Source organism: Heteronotia binoei, chromosome 17 (assembly GCF_032191835.1).
Source record: "Heteronotia binoei isolate CCM8104 ecotype False Entrance Well chromosome 17, APGP_CSIRO_Hbin_v1, whole genome shotgun sequence".
Taxonomy (NCBI): Eukaryota; Metazoa; Chordata; class Lepidosauria; order Squamata; family Gekkonidae; genus Heteronotia; species Heteronotia binoei.
The window spans coordinates 45163577-45185067 of record NC_083239.1 but is presented as its reverse complement, the minus strand read 5'-3'; the positions used below and the strand labels follow the sequence as shown (position 1 = coordinate 45185067).

The 21491-nt window shown below is 48.6% G+C and overlaps 2 protein-coding genes across 2 annotated transcripts in view; both read right to left on the bottom strand.

Annotated features, from left to right (window-relative positions):
• The window catches only part of MEGF8 (multiple EGF like domains 8), a 93856-nt gene extending 84428 nt beyond the window's left edge, over positions 1 to 9428 (bottom strand). The window contains 2 exon segments of the mRNA XM_060258650.1: positions 3713 to 3876; positions 9224 to 9428. Coding sequence (XP_060114633.1) covers positions 3713 to 3876; positions 9224 to 9413 — 354 coding nt within the window. The 5' untranslated portion in view covers positions 9414 to 9428.
• Positions 9429 to 18644: 9216 nt separating this feature from the next.
• TMEM145 (transmembrane protein 145) overlaps positions 18645 to 21491 on the bottom strand; it is a 46976-nt gene continuing 44129 nt past the window's right edge. The window contains exon 15 of the mRNA XM_060258675.1: positions 18645 to 20084. Within this exon, the coding sequence (XP_060114658.1) occupies positions 19863 to 20084 (222 nt within the window). The 3' untranslated portion in view covers positions 18645 to 19862. The remainder of the gene's footprint in view (positions 20085 to 21491) is intronic.

Genomic DNA, 21491 nt, shown 5'->3' with positions numbered 1-21491 from the left:
AGCCATTTTCTCCCAGGGAACTGATCTCTGAAGAGTCCCACTGGATCAGACCAGTTGTCCATCTAGTCCAGCATCCTGCTTCTCACAGTGGCCAAACAGTTCCTCTGGAGCCAGTTTGGTGTAGTGGTTAAGTGTGCGGACTCTTATCTGGGAGAACCGGGTTTGATGCCCCCCACTCCTCCACTCGCAGCTGCTGGAATGGCCTCGGGTCAGCCATAGCTCTGGCAGGAGTTGTCCTTGAAAGGGCAGCTTCTGGGAGAGCTCTCTGAGCTCCACCCACCTCACAGGGTGTCTGTTGTGGGGGAGGAAGATATAGGAGATTGTGAGCCCTTCTGAGTCTCTGATTCAGAGAGAAGGGCGGGGTATAAATCTGCAGTCTTCTTCCACTTCTCAGCCCCACTCACCTCACAGGATGTCTGTTGTGAGGGGAGAAGATATAGGAGATTGTGAGCCCTTCTGAGTCTCTGATTCAGAGAGAAGGGCGGGGTATAAATCTGCAGTCTTCTTCCACTTCTTCTCAGCCCCACCCACCTCACAGGGTGTCTGTTGTGAGGGGAGAAGATAAAGGAGACTGTGAGCCCCTCTGAGTCTCTGATTCAGAGAGAAGGGCGGGGTATAAATCTGCAGTCTTCTTCCACTTCTTCTCAGCCCCACCCACTTCACAGGGTGTCTGTTGTGAGGGGAGAAGATATAGGAGATTGTGAGCCCCTCTGAGTCTCTCATTCAGAGAGAAGGGCAGGGTATAAATCGGCAGTCTTCTTCCACTTCTTCTCAGCCCCACCCACCTCACAGGGTGTCTGTTGTGAGGGGAGAAGATCTAGGAGATTGTGAGCCGCTCTGAGTCTCTGGTTCAGAGCAGAGAGAAGGGCGGGGTATAAATCTGCAATTCTTCTTCTTCTAATAACAGGGCATAGAAGCCCTGTTCTTTCCCCTGATGTCGCCTTCTGGCTCTGGGATTCAGAGGCTTAGTGCCTCTGAATGTGGAGGTCCCCTTAAGTCACCATGGCAAGTAGCCCACTGACAGATCTATCCTTCATGAATCCATCCTTCCTGTGGCCATCACTACATCCTCCGGCAGTGAATTCCACATTTTAACCACTTTCTGTGTAAAGTAGAATCCTGGAATTTGTTCCTATGATAAACTGTTTTTTTTTTTTTTACAGTTGAGAAGATGAGCAAAAACTTTAAGAAAGAAGAATGAGTATGCAGAGGCTTGGGGCTTTGTGCATTTTTTTTTTAACAGATCATCTCTTTGGTTATTCTGACACAGGGGTGTCAAACAGGCCCCCGGAGGGCTCCTATCAGGCCCCCAAACAACTAGCTGTCATCTGCTCCCTTCTCCCTCTCTTTTTCATCCTTCTGCATAACAGCTTGCTTTGCAAGGCTTGCTCAATCGCATAGGAGCTACGGAGCAAAACCTCTATTTTCTCCATTGGCTGAGGCTCCTCCCTTGGGCAGGAAAGGGGAGGAATAGCTTGCTTTGCCAGGCTCTCTCAATCGCACAGCAGAGCTACTGAGCCAATCCTCTCTTCCTTTTTTTGACTGAGGCTTCTCCCCCTCTTGGTCCCCTGGGGAAGGAAGGAAAGAGCCAGAGCTTTTTTTGCCCCGTTCCCTGGATCCCATGGGAGAGATACAAAGAAAGCACCTTTAAGACCAGCGAGTGCTAATGCTTTAAGCATGTGTTAAGAGGGTTTTTTTAATTTAATTGTGTTCATCTGCATCCTTTATAAGGTTTATTTCTCTGCTCCCTGATCTTAAATAGGTACATACCGGTACATGGTCCGACCAGGCATGGCTTGGCCCAACCTGACATGGCTTGGCCCAACAAAGTCTCATTTATGTCAGTTCTGGCCCTCATAACAAATGAGTTCGACACCTCTGTTCCTACAGATGCTTTCTTACTGCCGGGGGGTGGGGGGGCACCTCCACAGTACCTGAGTTTATCTCAACTAAGAATCCCTTTCCCAAAGAACATAATTTGCATTCAGTTTTGATACACAAAAACCAATGTTTGGCTGGATGATGAAAATGAAGAAGATGAAGAAGAAGAAATACCAAGCTGACCCTGGTTCTTTTAAGCTTCCCCCTTTTGTTTGTACTGCAATGTGGACATGGTTACAGTAGATGCGTGGCAGGAATTCCTAAGGTTATTACTTACCAGAGATGAAAAAGGGAAACACAAATAGACACAAAGAAAGACAGACTGCTAAACCAATCCCAAATGTATCAATGCAACTCCAGCAAATACAAGCCCCCTTGGGAAATCTGCTCAAGAATTTAAAATGATATACTATGATCTAAATCAGCCTCCTCCAGCTCCACTCCACAGTAAGTAGTCTTGTTTGCTGTAGAAACCCATCAACCTATTCAAGGGTGAGCCCAACGAGGCAATGCACGTTCTGTCTCCATTTCTGGAGCGTTCACCAAACCAGGACCTAGCTAGGTCCCAACCCAGACCTCACACAGCTGTAGAGCTGTTAACTGGAGTAAACCAACAGAGGATGTGTTTAAATTGGAATATTCTTCTTGTCAGATATGGAGGACCAGTTACATCTATGTACACAATGATACACAATGTTATCTTGGTCACATCTAACCAGAATATTTTAGGTTCAAAGGGTAGCCATGTAAGTCTGGAGCTGAAGAGTTAGATTCGTTCAGGAGCACACTGGAAACCAACGAGATCTGGGGGTTATAAGTTTTTGAGGTATCTGCAGAAAGGAGCTTTGACTGTCAAAACCTTATACTCTGAAAGTCTGGTTGGTCTCTAAGGCGATAAGAACGTAAGAGAAGCCATGTTGGATCAGGACAATGGCCCATCCAATCCAACACTCTGTGTCACACAATGGCTAAAAAATACCAAGTGCCATCAGGAGATCCATTAGTGGGGCCAGGACACTAGAAACCCTCCCACTGTGCCCCCTCAAGCACCAAGAATACAGAGCATCACTGCCCCAGACATAAGGACATAAGAGAAGCCATGTTGGATCAGGCCAGTGGCCCATCCAGGCCAACACTCTGTGTCACATAAGGACATAAGAGAAGCCATGTTGGATCAGGCCAGTGGCCCATCCAGGCCAACACTCTGTGTCACACAGCGGCTAAAAAATACCAAGTGCCATCAGGAGATCCATTAGTGGGGCCAGGACACTAGAAGCCCTCCCACTGTGCTCCTCCAAGCACCAAGAATACAGAGCATCACTTGCCCCAGACAGAGAGTTCCAGCAATACTCTGTAATAGCCACTGATGGACCTCTGCTCCATATGCTGATCCAATCCCCTCTCAAAGCTGTCTATGCCTGCAGCCGCCGCCACCTCCTGTGGCAGTGAATTCCACATGTTAATCAACCTTTGGGTAAAGAAGGACTTCCTTTTACCCGTTCTCACCCGACTGCTCAGCAATTTCATGGTGTGCCCAGGAGTCCTTGCATTTTGAGAAAGGGAGAAAAGTCCCTCTTTCTCTGCCTTCTCTATCCTACGCATAATCTATCATGTCACCCTCTGTCCAGACGAGGTTTAGTGTCTCCGAAGGTGGAGGTTCTGCTCGGCCACCACGACTACTAGACTCGAATCCAGCTATTCTGATGTAATTTCAGCATCCTCTGGTTTCCTCAAGAGGAAACGGAACAGTTCTGGAAGGGCGCTCCCGATCGGGACGTGAGCATGACCCGTCCTCCCACCGCGGGGCATTCCCACCTTCAAAGATCAGTACCTTGCCGGAGGTGGCTTCGATGGTGGGGGGTAGGGTGCTGCCACTGAGGCTGGCCAACAGGAGGCTGCTGGGGGAATCTCCATCGTAAATGAAGAGGTAGTCATAGGTGCATTCGGTGTCCATGAACATGAAGGTCAAGAGGATGCGGTAGCTGCTACTGGGGGCTGAGGAGGGAAAAAAGAGGGTTACCAAAGCGACAGAAGAAGACCGTAAATCTATACCCTGCCTTTCTCTCTGAATCAGAGTCTCAGTGGCTTACAACCACCCACAACAGATATCCTGTGAGGTAGATAGGGCTGAGAGAACTCCGAGAGTAGTGGTTAAGTGCACCGACTCTTATCTGGGAGAACCGGGTTTGATTCCCCACTCCTCTACTTGCAGCTGCTGGAACGGCCTTGAGTCAGCCATAGCTCTGGCAGAGGTTGTCCTTGAAAGGGCAGCTGCTGGGAGAGCCCTCTCAGCCCCATTCACCTCAAAGGGTGTCTGTTGTGGGGCGGAGAAGATATAGGAGATTATAAGCTGCTCCGAGTCTCTGATTCAGAGAGAAGGGTGGGGTATAAATCTGCAGTCTTCTTCTTCTCACATAAACTGCGCTTTCAAGGACAGCTCTGCAAGAGCTATGGCTGACCCAAGGCCATTCCAGCAGCTGCAACTGGAGGAGTGGGGAATTAAACCCAGTTCTTCCAGACAAGAGTCCACGCACTTAACCACTACACCAAACTGGCTTTGAAGTTCCCCAGGTCCCCCTTTTGTTTTGAAACCTTTTAAAGAGGCTTGTACCCAGGGCTTTTTTTTATAGCAGGAGCATCTTTGCATATTAGGCCACACACCCCTGATGTAGCCAATCCTCCTGGAGCTTACAGTAGGCCCTGTAGGAAGCCTTGTAAGCTCTTGGAGGATTGGCTACATCAGGGATGTGTGGCCTAATATGCAAAGATGCTCCTGCTACAAAAAAGTCATGTGTTGTACCCATCCCCCCAACATGCCCCAAATCCTGCAAGTCCCCTGTTTTCCAATCTGGGGACACCTGGGAGTCTTACAGAAAAGTGAAAAAGGTGGCATTTTAGGCTGCGGGGTTTTTTTTGGGGGGGGGGGTGGAATGGAAAGAGATCGCATGTGTCTAACAGCTGAGTGGCAGGAAGGAATTCAAAAGACTGCACTTCCCATTTCTGTGAAAAGTCACATCTGCAAATTTCTTTCAGTCATGCAACTGTGACAGCTTTCAGGAAACCAAGACAGCAATGCTCGAACACATGACTTTCCATCCCCGTGTCTCCAGAGGACCCAGACGTGTAAACACAGCAAATGGGGACAGAATTCAGGGTTATCGATTCTGTAACAGCCTGACTTAGATGTGTCTTACTGGCTCAGGCCAGCTGCCGTAGACTTCTGGAGAAAGAATGAGCTAGAGCCTAGTGAGGGAGAGACAGGATTTTGGGGTTCCACTTAAAAGCCATCAGTCTTGATAAAGCGAAACTATAGCATCTTAGCGTACAGCTATGTAAATAAAAAAAATGCTAAGAGACACCATACATTTTAAACAACAAAACAGTGTAATGTAGAGGTCAGTGGTGTTCTGACAAAGCTTGTGTCAGACGATGGAACTTCAAATCAACCAGACTCCATTTGATACAAAGTTTAAGGCTTTATTTGAGAGTTCATAGTTTCTGAGCGTAGAAAGATTGGAACTGATACATTCTCCCCGGTGAGGAGTTACTTTAAAGAATTGCACATCGAAGTTTTTCTAAACAAAACTACATTCCCAAGCATTCTTAGTATGAAGTGATACTTTTCACACAGTAACTTCCTCTTATCTCTATGCAGTCCTTGATCTCACAGGGATGGCCGAACTGCCATCCCCCGGAGGCATTTTATCTTCAAAGGAGAGTTGCCTTTGTTAGTTCCAGGGACAGGAATTCACACCAGTGTTAGTAAATACTATGCTTCTACTTTGATATGCAAGGTCTCTTCCCAGGGTTAGTAATATAGGTTAGAAAATGGAGTCAGTTGAGCTAAGCACGTCATCATATTCATTTAAGCTAAGCATTTCATTACAGTGATTTTCCAGTGTCTGACAGCTTGCACGTAGAACTTCAAAGAGACAAGAGCATGTAGCAAAAAGACATTCACAGAAGACAGTTCAAAAACAGTCTTTCCACGGAGTAACAATATTCCAGTATTAAGTTTGTGGAACTAAAAGAAGCCCTTCCAAAGATGTCTGTTCTAGATAGCAAGACGTTTCATCCGTCTTTCTTCAGTTTGGAGGCTTATTTATCGCTGGAACCCAATCTTTACAATACATTCATAGAAGACCAACAAGGTTCAGAACATGTCTGTTAGATTTCCAGGTTCTTGATAAAGGCAACGAAACGTTTGACACCGGCTAACGTGGACTGGCTTTACGCGGATGAACTTATTCTTTATCCTAACACCTCACTGAAACAATAGTGGACTTGAATGTGCAGGACTGCGAAGCGGGATAATTTGTTTGATAAAGTGCCTGTGTGCAATTTGGATGAAAGAACTCATTACAGACTGTTTTCTTACGATTTTGGTTTATGAGTCACATGCAGACTCTTACCCTTTAAAAAGAGCCTGCGTACACTTTAAAAGTCCCTGTGGGCGCTCTGGTTTCATTTTTCTGCAGACTGTTTGGATTCATTTTGTGCAGACTGGGAAAAGAGGTTATGTTAAAGTGCCTGTGTGCACTCTTGTGTTTTTTTTATTGCAGTCTGTCTAAAGGCAGAGGCCTTGGAATATTAAAGTGCCTGGAATATTAAAATGCACACACATATTTCATCATAGACTGTTTAGAAGTAGAGTCTACTTAGAAGTAGAGGCCACAAGGTTTTTCCGATCACCCAATTTTTTTCTTGCAATAAATCTTTTGATAGCGTAGTTTCACCCTGACGTTTCTTCTATTATCGTAGACTTCTGAAAGCATACCAATTGGACACCGGAATGACGGGCCACTCCCTGTTTTGTTTGCTGGTACTCAGAGATATAGTGCTTCGGTACAGGGAGGTTCCATTCTTGGAAGGTTAATGCCCTGTTTTGGGTCTGTCCATTATGAATTCCATCTCATCTTTTTAAAAAGTTAACAGCTGCCATCACATTTTGCAGTGATGAATATTAACTTCTGCTAAGGAATTGTTCACTTAGATCAGGGCTGGCCAAACCTGCTTAGCGTAAGAGCCACATGGAATAAACATTAGATGTTTGAGGGCCGCAAGAAAGCAACGTCAGATGTTTGAGGGAGGAAGGAAGGAAAATAGATGGGGGTGGGAGAGGTGGAAAGAAAGCAACTTTAACTTTAAATGCCTTCTCCAAGCTGCCGACAAATGCCTTCTCCAAGCTGGGCAATGGAGCAGAGGAGGACTTTGAGGGCTGCGCAATATGCATGAAAGAGCCACAGGCGGCTTCCGAGCCGCAGTTTGGCCACCCCTGACTTAGGTTTTCATCATGCTCTTTGCCTGACGTCTTAAGGAGAAGGGCAATTAGAAAACAACCCCCCCCAAAAAAATGGAAAGGGAAGGCTCATTTGTTTAAAGACCACCCAAAAATTCCCAGCAAAACCATGTTGGCTTGCATAGAAATATCCTACATCTCTCCTGACAATCCAGGCCCAGGTTAGCTCGATCTCATCAGCTCTTGGAAGCTAAGCAGGGTGCGCCCTGGTTAGTACTTGGATGGGAGACCACCAAGGAAGTCCAGGGTTGCTACGCAAAGGCAGGCAATAATGGCAAACCACCTTTGTCTCTGCCCAGGCAGCCCCTTCCTTAAGGGGAGAGACGGTGGCTCAGTGGTAGAGCATCTGCTTGGTAAGCAGAAGGTCCTAGGTTCAATCCCGGGCATCTCCAAAAAGGGTCCAGGCAAGTAGGTGCGAAAAACCTCAGCTTGAGACCCTGGAGAGCCGCTGCCAGTCTGAGTAGACAATACTGACTTTGATGGACCGAGGTTCTGATTCAGTATAAGGCAGCTTCATATGTTCCTTTCAGTCACACGGCCAACAATCCTTGTACTGCGGCAGCCACGTTTTTCAAAATCCGTGCAGCCAATCAAACCTTCAATGGCCAATCAGAAGCCATTGGGGAGGGATGGTGGCTCAGTGGTAGAGCATCTGCTTGGGAAGCAGAAGGTCCCAGGTTCAATCCTTGGCATATCCAAAAAAGGGTCCAGGCAAATAGATGTGAAAAACCTCAGCTTGAGACCTGGAGAGCCGCTGCCAGTCTGAGAAGACAAGACTGACTTTGATGGACCAAGGGTCTGATTCAGTATAAGGCAGCTTCATATGTTCATACGTTCAAGCCTTGCTGAGCAAAAGCCACATATGGCCCCTCCCACTTTCTAAAAACACTTGGCAAGAGCTAGGAAAGATGCGGCTACAGTCCCACGGGCACCGTGTCAGGGACCCCTAGTATAAACAGTTAACAGAGCTTGAGAAAAAAGATCAGAGCCTTCTCTGTGTAGGTGCTTCTTAACTTGAACCCCAGATCAAGTTACCACACCTCAAAAAAGATATTATAGTATTGGGAAAAGCGCAGAAAAGGGCAACTGGAATGATTCAAGGGTTGGAACACTTTCCCTATGAAGAAAGGTTAAAACGCTTGGGGCTCCTTAGCTTGGAAAAACATCGACTGAGGGGTGACATGATAGAGGTTTACAAGATTATGCATAGGATGGAGAAGGTAGAGAAAGAAGTCCTTTTCTCCCTTTCTCACAATACAAGAACTCATGGGCATTCAATGAAATTGCTAAGCAGTCGGGTTAGAATGGATAAAAGGAAGTTTTTCACCCAAAGGGTGATTAACACATGGAATTCACTGCCACAGGAGGTGGCGGCTGCTGCAAGCATAGCCAGCTTCAAGAGGGGATTGGATAAACATCTGGAGCAGAAGTCTGTCAGTGACTATTAGCCACAGTGTATTGTTGGAACTCTCTGTCTGGGACAAGTGATGCTCTGTATTCTTGGTGCTTGGGGAGGGGCAACAGCGGGAGGGCTTCTAGTCTCCTGGCCCCACTGATGGAGCTCCTAATGGCACCTGGTTTTTTTGGCCACTGTGTGACACAGAGTGTTGGACTGGATGGGTCATTGGCCTGATCCAAAAGGGCTTCTCTTATGTTCTTATGTGACACAGAGTGTTGGACTGGATGGGCCATTGGCCTGATCCAACATGGCTTCTCTTATGTTCTTAGGTGACCCAGAGTGTTGGACTGGATGGGCCATTGGCCTGATCCAACATGGCTTCTCTTGTGTTCTTAGGTGACCCAGAGTGTTGGACTGGATGGGCCATTGGCCTGATCCAACATGGCTTCTCTTATGTTCTTATGTGACCCAGAGTGTTGGACTGGATGGGCGATTGGCCTGATCCAACATGGCTTCTCTTATGTCCTTATGTGACACAGAGTGTTGGACTGGATGGGCCATTGGCCTGATCCAACATGGCTTCTCTTATGTTCTTGTGATCCCCACAGGGATGAGAATGTCCCGGCCTCTTCCGAAGGACTCACCTTCCACCAGCCACTCGCAGTTCCCATTGACAGAGTAATTGCCTGGCCCGTCAGTCACGTATCCGGAGGCATTGCGCAACACTTGCCGCTCCCCCTTGCAGTCTCCCCCATTGGCTCTACGAACCCCAAACAGGAGCAGCAGAAGCAGCATCACCCGCCACGTCGGGCAGCCAGCCGCTCGGGAGTCCATGGTGGTTCCTGGATCGCCCAGCCAAGCTACCCTTCAGGAGACGGGCAGGCAAGCAGCATCGTCCAGCCTGGAAGAATAAAGAAGAGCCCAGATTAGGATAAGACCCTAGAGCAGGGATGGCCAAACTTGGTTAACGTAAAAGCCAGAGAATAAACATCAGATGTAAGTAGGTAGGTAGGGAAGGGGAAAGGGGAGGGAGGGAGGAAGGAAGGGAGGGGGCAAGGTTGAAAGAAAGCAACTTTAACATCAAATACATTCTCCAAGCCGCTGGCTGGCTTGGAGACCAATTATTCCCTCAGGTGATCCCTTCTTCCTTCAGGTGATCCCTTCTTCGGATAACCTGAGTTCTGGCTTAGCCCCAGGACCTATTTTGGAAGCCGGACAAAAGTTTTGGAACTAGGTCTCTCTTTCTCTCCCTCTCTCTTTTTAACATGCCTCTTTGTGCCCTAACCCACGCCCAGATAGCTCAAGATAAGAACATAAGAGAAGCCATGTCGGATCAAGCCAATGCCCCATCCATTCCAACACTCTGTGTCACACAGTGGCCAAAAAAACCCCAAGTGCCATCAGGAGGTCGATCAAAGGGGCCAGGACACTAGAAGCCCTCCCACTGTGCCCCACCACAAGCACAGAGAATACAGAGCATCACGTGCCGCAGACAGAGAGTTCCAACAATGCGCTGTGACTAATAGCCGCTGATGGACCTCTGCTCCATGCTTATCCAATCCCCTCTTGAAGCTGGCTATGCTTGTAGCCACCACCACCTCCTGTGGCAGTGAATTCCACGTGTTCATCACCCTTTGGGTGAAGAAGGACTTCTTTTTATCCATTCTAACCTGACTGCTGAGCAATTTCATTGAAAGTCCACAAGTTCTTGTATTATGAGAAAGGGAGAAAAGGACTTCTTCCTCTACCTTCTCTATCCCACGCATAATCTTGTAAACCTCTATCACGTCACCCCTCAGTCAACGTTTCTCCAAGCTAAAGAGCCCCAAGCACTTTAACCTTTCTTCGTAGGGAAAGTGTTCCAACCCTTTAATCCTTGAAGGTAGCCTGATCGTGCTGGATCTCGGAAGCTAAGCCGAGTCAGCCCTGGTAAGTATTTGCATGGGAGACCACCAAGGAAGTCCAGGGTTCCTCTGCAGAGGCAGGCAATAACAAACCACCTCTGTTCATCTTTGTCTGACTTGGGTGGCTGAGGCTAGCCCAATCTCATTAGAAATTGGAAGCCAAGCAAGGTTGGCCCCAATGAATACTTGGATGAGACCACCAAGAAAGCCCAAGGTTGCTATGCAGAGGCAGGCGATAGTCAAACTCCTCCGAAAGTCTTTTGCCTCGGAAACCCTACAGGGTCGCCATATGTCGCCTGCAAATTGGTAGCAAAAAAGCAACAAAACACGTAATCCGAAAATAGAGCAGGGAACAGAAGGCTTAAATAAATTATGTCTTTCCAAAGAACATTTTGGGAGAAGATGAACAGGAAAAGGAAGGGAAAGGTCCTCTGTGGAAGCACCAGTTGTTTCCGACTCTGGGGTGACGTTGCTTTCACGTTTTCACGGCAGACTTTTTACAGGGTGGTTTGCCCTTGCCTTCCCCAGTCATCTACGCTTCCCCCCCTAGCAAGCTGGGGACTCATTTTACCGACCTCGGAAGGATAGAAGGCTGAGTCAACCTCGAGCTGGCTACCTGAACCAGCTTCCACCGGGATCGAACTCAGGTCGTGAGCAGAGGGTTTGAGGACTTTACCTGAGTATTGCACCAGCACTTTGTCTATGTAAAAAAGGTCAAGGTAGTCCCCTGTGGAAGCACCCGTCGTTCCCAACTCTGGGGTGACGCTGCTTTCACAACGTTTTCACGGCAGACTTTTTACAGGGTGGTTTGCCATTGCCTTCCCCAGACATCTACACTTTCCTCCCAGCAAGCTGGGGACTCATTTTACCGACCTCGGAAGGATGGAAGGCTGAGTCAACCTCAAGCCGGCTACCTGAAAACCCAGCTTCCGCCAGGGATCGAACTCAGGTCGTGAGCAGAGTTTAGGACTGCAGTACTGCAGCTTTAACCCTCTGCGCCATGGGCTCTCTTAGAAGACGAATAACAAGGGCCTAAAACTTCACAAGCAGAAAGCATATTTTATAGTTTATCCTTCATTGTTGGCTCAAAACAAGACATCTGTACCAGCTACTAAAAACTGTGAGTCCTTTGAAATGCAACAGATGAAACCCCTTGACTACCTTAAGCCCATAGAATGGTCAAATGTACATGTAACACAGGCATCTTTTTTCTTCCAGAACTGCCATTTGTCAACAGCGCTTTCTCTTCTTGCCTGACCTGCTCTTATGTGCACCAGAGATACCAATGAAAGGTGGGGGGGTGGAATCAGCATTTATTTATTTATTTAAATATGTATCGCCCGCCTTTCTGCTTGGCGCAGAGAGAGGTGTCAGTACATCTGTGCAGGTACGCACAACCTCTTCCTCACCCTCAGTAAACTCCTCTCCCCCCACATCTGGGATCATGGGTCAGTAACACTCTAGAACAGGGGTGTCAAACATGAGGCTCAGGGGCCAAATCAGGCCCTCAGAGGGCTCCTATCAGGCCCCCAAGCAACTGGCTCTTGTCTGCTTCCTTTTCCCTCTCTCTTGCTTCCTTCTGCATCACAGCTTGCTTTGCAAGTCTTATTCGCACAGGAGCTACAGAGCAAAACCTTTATTGTTTCCATTAGCTGAGGCTCCTCCCTTGGAGAGGAAGAGGGGGGGAGGCAGAGCTTGCTTTGCCAGGATCTCTCAGTTGCACAGCAGAGCTACTGAGCCAAGCCTCTCTTCCTTCTATTGGCTGAGGCTCCTCCCCCTCCTCCTGGTCCCCTGGGGAAGGAAGGAAAGAGCCAGAGCTTCTTTTGCCCAGTTCCCTGGATCCCATGGGAGAAATACAAAGAAAGCACCTTTAAGACCAACGAGTGCTAAAGTTTTAAGCATTTTAAAAGTTTTTTTAAAAAAATCTTTAATTGTGTTTGTCTGTGCTTTATAAAGTTTATATCTCTGCTACCTAATCTTAAATAGGTACACACAAGGTCCAGCCCGACAAGGTCTCATTTATGTCAGATTCGCCCCCCCCCCAAACAAAATAAGTTTGACACCCCTGTTCTAGAAGTTTCTCCAAACTTTCCAAACCCCCCATAAATTCAAAACCAAGCCACAACTACCTGGCTGCTTGCAAGGGGTCTGTGAGCAGTCCCAGAATCAAGTCTTTATAGAAAGAAAGAGAAACCCTGTAAAGTTCTCTGGAACTGTTCCTATCAGGGAATCAAAACAACCCAGGACAACCCAGGGCCCGAAAAAGAGAATCAAAAGTCTCTTGCCAGCCGTCCTTAAAGCCACAAATGCCCGGCTGCTTGCAAGGTGCCTGTGAGTGGTACCAGAATCAAGTCTTTATAGAAAGAAAGAGAAACCCTGTAAGGTTCTCTGGAACTGTTCCCATCAGGAAATCAGCACAACCCAGGAGGAGAAAAGAGAATCAAAAGTCTCTTGCAAGCTGTCCTTTAGGATGATAGAAAGGGTTTGTTAGTTCATTTTGCATGCATGCTTTTATATGGACTTTGGAAGCTATGCAATAAAATAGAGTTGCCAGGTGTCCCCCCACTCCAAGGCCAGGCGATGAGGGACAGGGTGCCAGATCCAGGTTGGGGAACTCCTGGAGATTTGGAGATGAAGCCTGGGGAGAACAGGGATCTCAGTGGGGTGCAATGCCATAGAGCAGGGGTAGCCAAATTGTAGATCAGGAGCCGTATGTGGCTCTTTCACACACATTGTGTGGCTCTTGCAGCCCTCTACCCCCACCCTGTCAGTCGGCTTGGAGAAGGCATTTGTCTCTTTAAATCATTTCTCCAAGCCTAGCCAGCCGGTAGCTTGGAGAATGCATTTAATGTTAAAGTTGCTTTCTTTTCACCTCTCTCCTCCCCATCTTCCTTCCAACGTCTGATGTTCATTGTCTTGCGGCTCTCAAACATCTGACATTTATTCGATGCGGCTCTTACATTAAGCAAGTTTGCCCACCCCTGTCCTAGAGCCTCCCATTCAGAGCCCGCATTTTCTCCAGGGGAGCTGATCTCCACAATCTGGAGTGGAGCTTGTAATTCCAGCGGATGCCCAACTCCCACCTGACGGCTGGCAGTGGCATCCTTACAAGAAACAGAGATGCCCAGGACAAACACAATCTGCAATCATCACAGGACAGAAATGCACCGATATTGAAAAGAGCCTGAAAGTGGGAAGGCTATGGGGCGAGGGGAGGGGGGAATTCTATAGGGAAAAGTCCTATAATGTGGTTGCTTTGGCAGCCAGGGGGTCCCACATGAGTCTATGAAGGGGGAACACAAGAGAAGGACCGTGAAGCGCGGGATATGCTACGAGGGGAACGCGAACTTCCCCGGGGAGGTTGCAAAAGAGCCCCCCAAACCCACCTCCGCGGCTGGCGACGGCTCCGCTGCCCCCGCGGCCCATGGAGAGAGAGGCGCAGTCCGGGAGGCCCGGGGGAGGGGGAGGCAGTGAGACGGCGGCCCAGAGCGGCCGCGGGAAGGAGCGAGCTCCGAGAGGGCGGGAGGAAAGGCTGGATCCGCCGCTGGAGCCTGGGAAGCGGAGGAGACGAGAGGAGCGGCTAGAGCGGAGGCGGGGTTGCCACGGCAACGGGGCCTAGTTTGTTTAGGTGTTTTTTTTTTAAAAAGGCAATATTTGGAGAAATGCCGCCTTCTTGGGCGAGGCCCCATGAGCATATCCAGAGTCCTTCCAAACGCTTGACTGGGAAGCGGGGGGGATGACCACTTCCTAAGGGCGTGTGATAAGGAGGCATAATGATGATAACAGCAACAATATATTTCCACTATTTTGCCTACTCATTCACTGCCCACTCTCTCCGTTATCATGCAGGACTGCTTTTCTTTCCATCCTATTGTCGGGTGAAGTGTGCTTCTACCGCACGAAAGTTTGCACTATGAATAAAACTTTGTTGGTCTTGAAGGTGCTACTGGACTCCTGCTTTGTTCAGCAACTCGGGGATTGCCCGGCCAAGCTGAGCCATGTGGCGGCCTCCCTGGGGCCCAGCCAAGCAGTGCAGCGGCCTCCCCAGGGCCCAGCTGGCCAGGAGGGATTGTGGAGCCCAGCTGTGCTGCAGCCTCCCTGAAGCCTGGCTGGCTGGCAAGGATCACTGCAGGGCCTGGAAAAGCCACTGTCACAGTTTTCCCCTCATTTCTTTATTTCCCTTTCTTTTTCTTCCCCCCACTCCTTTGCTTCCCTTAATTCCCCTTTCTTCCCCACATTTCCCTTTATTTCCCTTTCTGTTCCCATTTCATTTCCCTTTCTTTCTCCCATTTCTTTGTTCCCCTTTATTCTCCCTTTCTTCTTCCCATTTCTTTCTCTTTATTGTCTTTTCTTCCTCCCATTTCATTTCCCTTTATTGTTCGTTCTTCCCATACTCCCAGTTCAATTTGCTCTTGATTATCCCAGATGGTGTGGCCTAATATGCTAATTAGGGGAGGTGGTCTAATATGCTAATGAGTTCCTGCTGGGGGTTTTTGTTTTTGTTTTACCAAAAAAAGGCCCTGAACCTTGGCATTTGCCTAGGGCAGCGGGCTGTGTGTGTGTGTGTGCACCAAATTAGGCTCTCCCCACAACTTCAAATAGAAAAACAATTATTTGTGTTAATTTTGCTGGCCTGAATCGTTCTTTCTTGGTGGAGCACTGTTTTTTTTTAAGTTGATAATTTTGTACGGCCCATGAATGATGTTATAAATATCCAAATGGACATTGGCAGAAAAAAAAGCTCCTCAACCCCGATATAGACTAACCCTTTATTTATTTATTTATACCTTGCCTTTTCCTCCATTGGGTGTCCAAAGTGGCTTCCATTGTTCTCTCCTGAGTTTTATCCTCACAACAACCCTGTGAGGTAGGTTAGGCTAAGGGTGTGCGACTAGGCCAAGTTTACCCAGTGAGCTTCCGTGATAGAGTGGGGATTCAAGCCTGGGTTTCCAAGATCCTACTCCCAACGCTTTAACCACTACGCCACACTGGCTGGCTCTCCTTTTCTTGTTTTACTTTATTTTCTATTCCATTGGAACATCAGGTTTTGCTTCATTGTTTTAAAGGCCTTGATGTTTCAGCGTTGTTAGCTGTTTTGGGGGGAGGATATGCCAGAAAATAGAATATATTAGAAAGCAAGCAAAATAAATAAGCTCTCCTGCTTTACCTTCTCATTACGAACTAACTCTTTCCTAGGGGGCCTGCCTATCTCTGGGACCACCTTTCCCCACATGACTCCCAGAGAGCATTGCGTTCGGGAGGGCAAAATCTCTCCATCACTGGACCAAGGGAGGCCAGACTGAGCCCCACAAGAGCCAGAGCCTTCTCAGGGGCAGCACCGGGACTTGAATTCAGCAGGAGCTCACAGGAGCAGAGCTCCTGAACCTTTTTGATGGTTCCCCCTCCTCCTCCCCACCTTGTCCATTGAATAGGTGCAGCTGCATAACAATCCCTGGATGAGCTCTACCACCTATTTTCTACAAAATGGTAGGTGGGTAGCACCAATGTTTTGGAACACTTCCCAGAGGCTATACAGGCCCTGCGGGATCTCTCCCAAGTCCGCAGGGCCTGTAAAACAGAATTATTCCGATTAGCCTACAACATCTGGTGGATAACTGAACAAATACCAGCTATGAGAAATTAGATAATTTCTCAAAGACCACCGACGGATAGACCATCTATAACAATAACAGAAATTGAACTGGCCCACTGAAAAAAGCCATGAACTGCCGTAAGAAGTTGTGAATGGCACCGTTATGTAATGTTTATAATTTTATAGTTTTTAGCGTTATATTGTATTATTGATTTAATATGTATTCCTTGGTTGTTGTTAGCCTCCCTGAGTCCGTTTGCGGAGAGGGCGGGATAGAAGTTTAAAGTAACAAAAATAAAAAAATAAAATAAATAGGGTTGCCAATCCCCAGATGAGGGCAGGGGATCCCCCAGTTTGGAGGCCCTCCCCCCACTTCAGAGCCATCAGAAAGCGGGGGGGGGGGGAATGTCTGCTGGGGACTCCATTATTCCCTATGGAGACAGATTCTCATAGGGTATAGTGGAGAATTGATCCGTGGTTATCTGGGGGGGCCTGTTTTTTGAGGCAGATGCACCAAATTTTCAGTATTGCATCTGGTGCCTCTCCTCAAAACACCACCCAAGTTTCAAAAGGATTGGACCAGGGGATCCAATTCTGTGAGCCCCAAAAGAAGGTGCCCCTATCCTTCATTATTTCCAAATGGAGGGAAGGCATGTAGTCCCTTTCGATGTGATGGCCAGAACTCCCTTTGGAGTTCAATGATGCTTGTCACAACCTTGCTCCTGACTCCACTCCCAATTTCTCCTAGCTTCACCCCCCCTAAAGTCCCCAGATATTTCTTGAACTGGACTTTGCAACCCTAATCTTTTCCCCTCCTGTCCCACCCATCTACCAAAGACCCACTCCAATCCTACTCCGATGTAAACTGACAGCATCTCTCTGTCACATTCACTCCCCTTAACATGCAGTGCTGGGCAAAAAGCTTGACAACCGCGAGAGAATCCAGGTTGTGGCGCGCAAATCAATGGAATTCAATAAAGAAATAATTAGGCGCTTGGCTGGGGAAGGGGAGAAATCAGTGCCTGGAGTCTCAACCAACATGTTTCTATTTATCTGCAATAACCCACTTCCCAGGAGTTTCTCTAGCAGCAGTAAGAACAACCTCCCCCCCCTTGCTCTAGACAATTGTTCACTTGCAGCGCTGCAGGCCGATGGGAATAATGGGAGTTTAATGAGCTTGTTCTAGCCCCAGATGCCTTAATAGCCGTTTTTTAGAGGGGATCGATTTAAGTGTGTTAGTCGTGTGCGTGGCTGGGTGCTTCCCCGTTCCCTGGAGGAGTAATTATCGGGTCTCCGTAACTTGGGTAGGGTTCCCACTGAATCCAATGCAGCCTAGTCCCTATACGGTGACTGTCTAGCGTCTGACAAGCCACTCGGTTCTTTCCCTGCAGCACTCAACCAGACTAGGGGGGGTTGGAGTCCCTATGATGGGCTGACGTTCAAAGCTCTTTCCCACCCCCTTACCCCAGGTCAAAACAGCTTCTTCCGTCTCCAGAGATAGTCTTCCTATTTGATACCTCCACATATTTGTTTCCTGCTTAGAGAAGGGGGGTGTTTATCCATCTATCCAGGGCTTTTTTTGTAGCAGGAACTCCTTTGCATATTAGGCCACACAACCCTGATGTAGCCAATCCTCCAAGAGCTTACAGGGCTCTTCTTGCAGGGCCTCTTGTAAGGTCCAGGACGGATTGGCTACATCAGCGATGTGTGGCCTAATATGCAAAGGAGTTCCTGCTACTAAAAAGTCCTGCATCTATCCACTGTCTGCTCTGCTAGCTCAATTAGCATTTGTAAGGTGAGCTTGGGCGGGGGAGTTTTCCTGCCTCACAATGTCCTGGGAGAAAAATGCATTTCTTCACAGGATCCACTAACCCATTCATGCCTTTAAAGATCATTATCTCTCCTTCTTAAAAATCTAAAATGGACTGGAAAACATTTTCATACACTCAAAGGAGTTTATTACTGTGGCTGGCACTGGTTGCCCGGGGAAGGCCTGAGCCCCCAAGCTTCCAAAGCATGTATTGGTTGCCTGGAGAGGGGCTAGACTCCCCCCTGGAAAAATCTGGTTTACGCCTATGGTTCTAGCCCAGGGGTAGCCAAACTTGCTTAACGTAAGAGCCACATACAGTAAACGTCAGATGTTTGAGAGTTGTAATACATGAATGCAGATGTTTGAGGGAGGGAAGGGGGATAGGAAGAAGGAAATAGAGGGGGAGGTGGAAAGAAAGCAACTTTGCAAGCATTTTTCAAGCCACTGGCTGGCTTGACTTGGAGAAGTGATTTTAAGAGACAAATGCCTTCTCCAAGCTGGCTGACAGTTGTGGGGGCTTCGAGAGCCACACAACATGTGTGAAAGAACCGTGTGTGGCTCCCAAGCCGCAGTTTGGCCACCTCTGTTCTAGCCACTCACAAGCTTCACAGCATTTCTCCGGGCCAAGTCAGGTGTCCATGGTTAACAGCCTATTTGAGCAGGTGCATGAAAGATGATTAAGATCTTCCCTCCGCTCTGATATCTCTACCCCCCCCCCCCAGCTCGCTCATTCCTCAGAAGAGACGCATGCTTTCCCAATGAGATAGAAACACAAGAATCCTCTTTTTATTTTGGCAAAAACAAAAAAACGACCCACTCCGGTGGATTTCAGAAAATCACCGTCATCAGGGGAAGGAACCCACAGCACCGTCACGGGAAAGGGGGCCGGGGCGGTGCCATCGCCCAAGGGATCAAGGGCAATTCCTAGGGCACTGCCATCGTAGAGTAGAGCACGGAAGGGAGGGATACTGAAAAAACTTGGGACACACCTTTACGTCTGCGTTCAAAAAGGAAGACTGTTCAACCATGGCGAAGGTTCCACAGGCCTTCCTTTGAGTCAGATTCGCTACAGGGAAACGCCAGCTGAGAAGCAGGTCTCTCTCTCTGGCTGAAGCAGGGATTGGGGGTTGGGGGAAGCCTGCCCCTGTCTGCTGGGGAGAGACAAAACAGACCCACTTCCCGTGTTCATCTGGACCCGTGACATGTGAGGCTGCCTTATACTGAGTCAAAACATCAGTCCATAAGGGTCAGTATTGCCTACTCAGGCCGGCAGCGGCTTTCCGGGGTCTCGAGCAGACGGCTTTCCCATCGCCCCCTGCCTGGTCCTTTTAAATGGAGATGCCGGGGATTGAACCTGGGACCTTCTGCGGGCAAAGGTGAGGTTCTTCCACTGAGCCACAGCCCCTGGTTTCCCCCCCTCCAGTGAAACCAACCCCAAGGCTAAGAAGCTTCAGGCTGTCCCATGCAAAAAAGACAAGAGAGACATGGTTCAGGGCATCCTTTACATAACTAACTAGGTGAGGATTTGTTCCTTCTGTCATTGAGTGAGCAGGGGAGATTGTAAAAAGAAGGACTGATTCCTTTTATGTACGGCTTCTCCACATTCTAAGAAAAGAGGTGGTTCCATTCCATTATCAGGGAGTTGCAGGGGAAGAATTCTAGCAGTTCCTTTGCATATTAGGCCACACCCTTTGATGTAGCCAATCCTCCAAGAGCTTATAGTAGGCCCTGTACTAAGAGCCCTGTAAACTCTTGGAGGATTGGTTATATCATGGGGGTGTGGCCTAATATGCAAAGGAGCTCCTCCTAGAATTCCACCCCTGTGGAAATGTATAGCCCATCTGATATGTCAGAATGTAAGAGGGTGTACAGGAAGCCGGGGGGGGGGGTGGAAAAGGGAATATCAGAGGAGAAACCTGGGATGGGAAGCGGGGAAGCCACAAAATGGGAATCAGAAGACCGCCCCCCCCCCACCCCTACACAGGCCGAGCACCGGTTGTGTGCATGCTAAAATATTCGGTGTAGCCGTTGTGCTGGTGGAGTTGGGGTGCGTGGAGCTGGTAAGGGGGCGGCTGGCTCTCGCCGCCCACGGAAGGTTTCAACAGCATGGGGGCCCCGCTGAGCTCTGAGGTGGTGACCACGCAGCTGGGGGTCAGGGTGCGGTCGGCGGATGATGTCTCCTCCACTTGTTTGCGAGGCTGGAGGCAAGGGGAAAGGAAACAGAATAACCCGGTCAGCATCATCAATGGAAAAGGGACCAACACCTTTCTCCAGGGCTTTTTTTTTTGTAGCAGGAACTCATGAACATAAGAGAAGCCATGTTGGATCAGGCCAGTGGCCCATCCCATCCAACACTCTGTGTCACACAGTGGCCAAAAAACTCAGGTGCCATCAGGAGGTCCAGCAGTGAGGCCAGGACACTAGAAGCTCTCCCACTGTGCCCCCCCTACTGCCCCAGACAGAGAGTTCCAACAATAGGCTGTGGCTAATAGCCACTGATGGACCTGAGCTCCATATGCTTATCCAATCCCCTCTTGAATCTGGCTATGCTTGTAGCCGCCGCCACCTCCTGTGGCAGTGAATTCCATGCGTTAATCACCCTTTGGGTGAAGAAGTACTTCCTTTTATCAGTTCTAACCAGACTTCTCAGCAATTTCATTGAATGTCCATGCGTTCTCATTTGCATCTTAGGCCACACACCCTTGATGTTGCCAATCCTCCAGAAGCTTACAGAGCTCTTTGTACAGGGCCTATTGTAAGCTCCAGGATGACTGGCTACATCAGGGTGTGTGTGGCCTAATAGGCAAAGGAGTTCCTGCTACAAAAAAGGCCCTGCCTTTCTCCATCTCCCCACCCCCTCCAAAACCAAATGCAAGACAACCAAGGTGGGCAAAAAGAGGCGTAGAAGTTCCAAGACATACTCCAGACCTGGCCAGCTTGTGACCCTTGAGTGAACCAAGGGTGATCCCCCACAAACATGTATGCAGGCCACAGGGAGATCAGCACAACACAGCACATCTCCTGTTCGCCTGGGATTGCAGGTATGAGAAGACTTCAGGTGAGTCAGTAGCAGTGAGACAAAATCCGAGCCCAGAAGCACCTTAGAGCAGGGGTATCAGGTATGTGGCCCATGGGCCGGATCAGGCCCCCAGAGGTTATCGGGCCCACGAGCAAGTCTGCTTTCTTCCCACTAGTGAGATAGGGCAGGGTATAAAAAATTAAATTAAGTTAAATTTGGTATACCACTAACTGGGAACCGAATCTAGTGTGTAAGTGATGTGTGGGCCTCCCCAAGGCCGGTTGTGGACGCAACAGTGCCTTTATACAGACACGCCCGACTTCCTGGCACACCCGCCTCTAAGTGCCAAGCTGCTATTCTCTGCATCAAGTGCTGTGCCTGGGGAGGAGATGCAGTTCGGTGTAACGGTTAAGCTAGTTTGATGCAGTGGTTAAGTGCTTGGACTCTTATCTGGAAGAACCAGGTTTGATTCCCCACTTCTCCACATGCACCTGCTGGAATGGCTTTGGGTCAGCCATAGCTCTGGCAGAGGTTGTCCTTGAAAGGGCAGACTCTTATCTAGGAGAACCGGGTTTGATTCCCCACT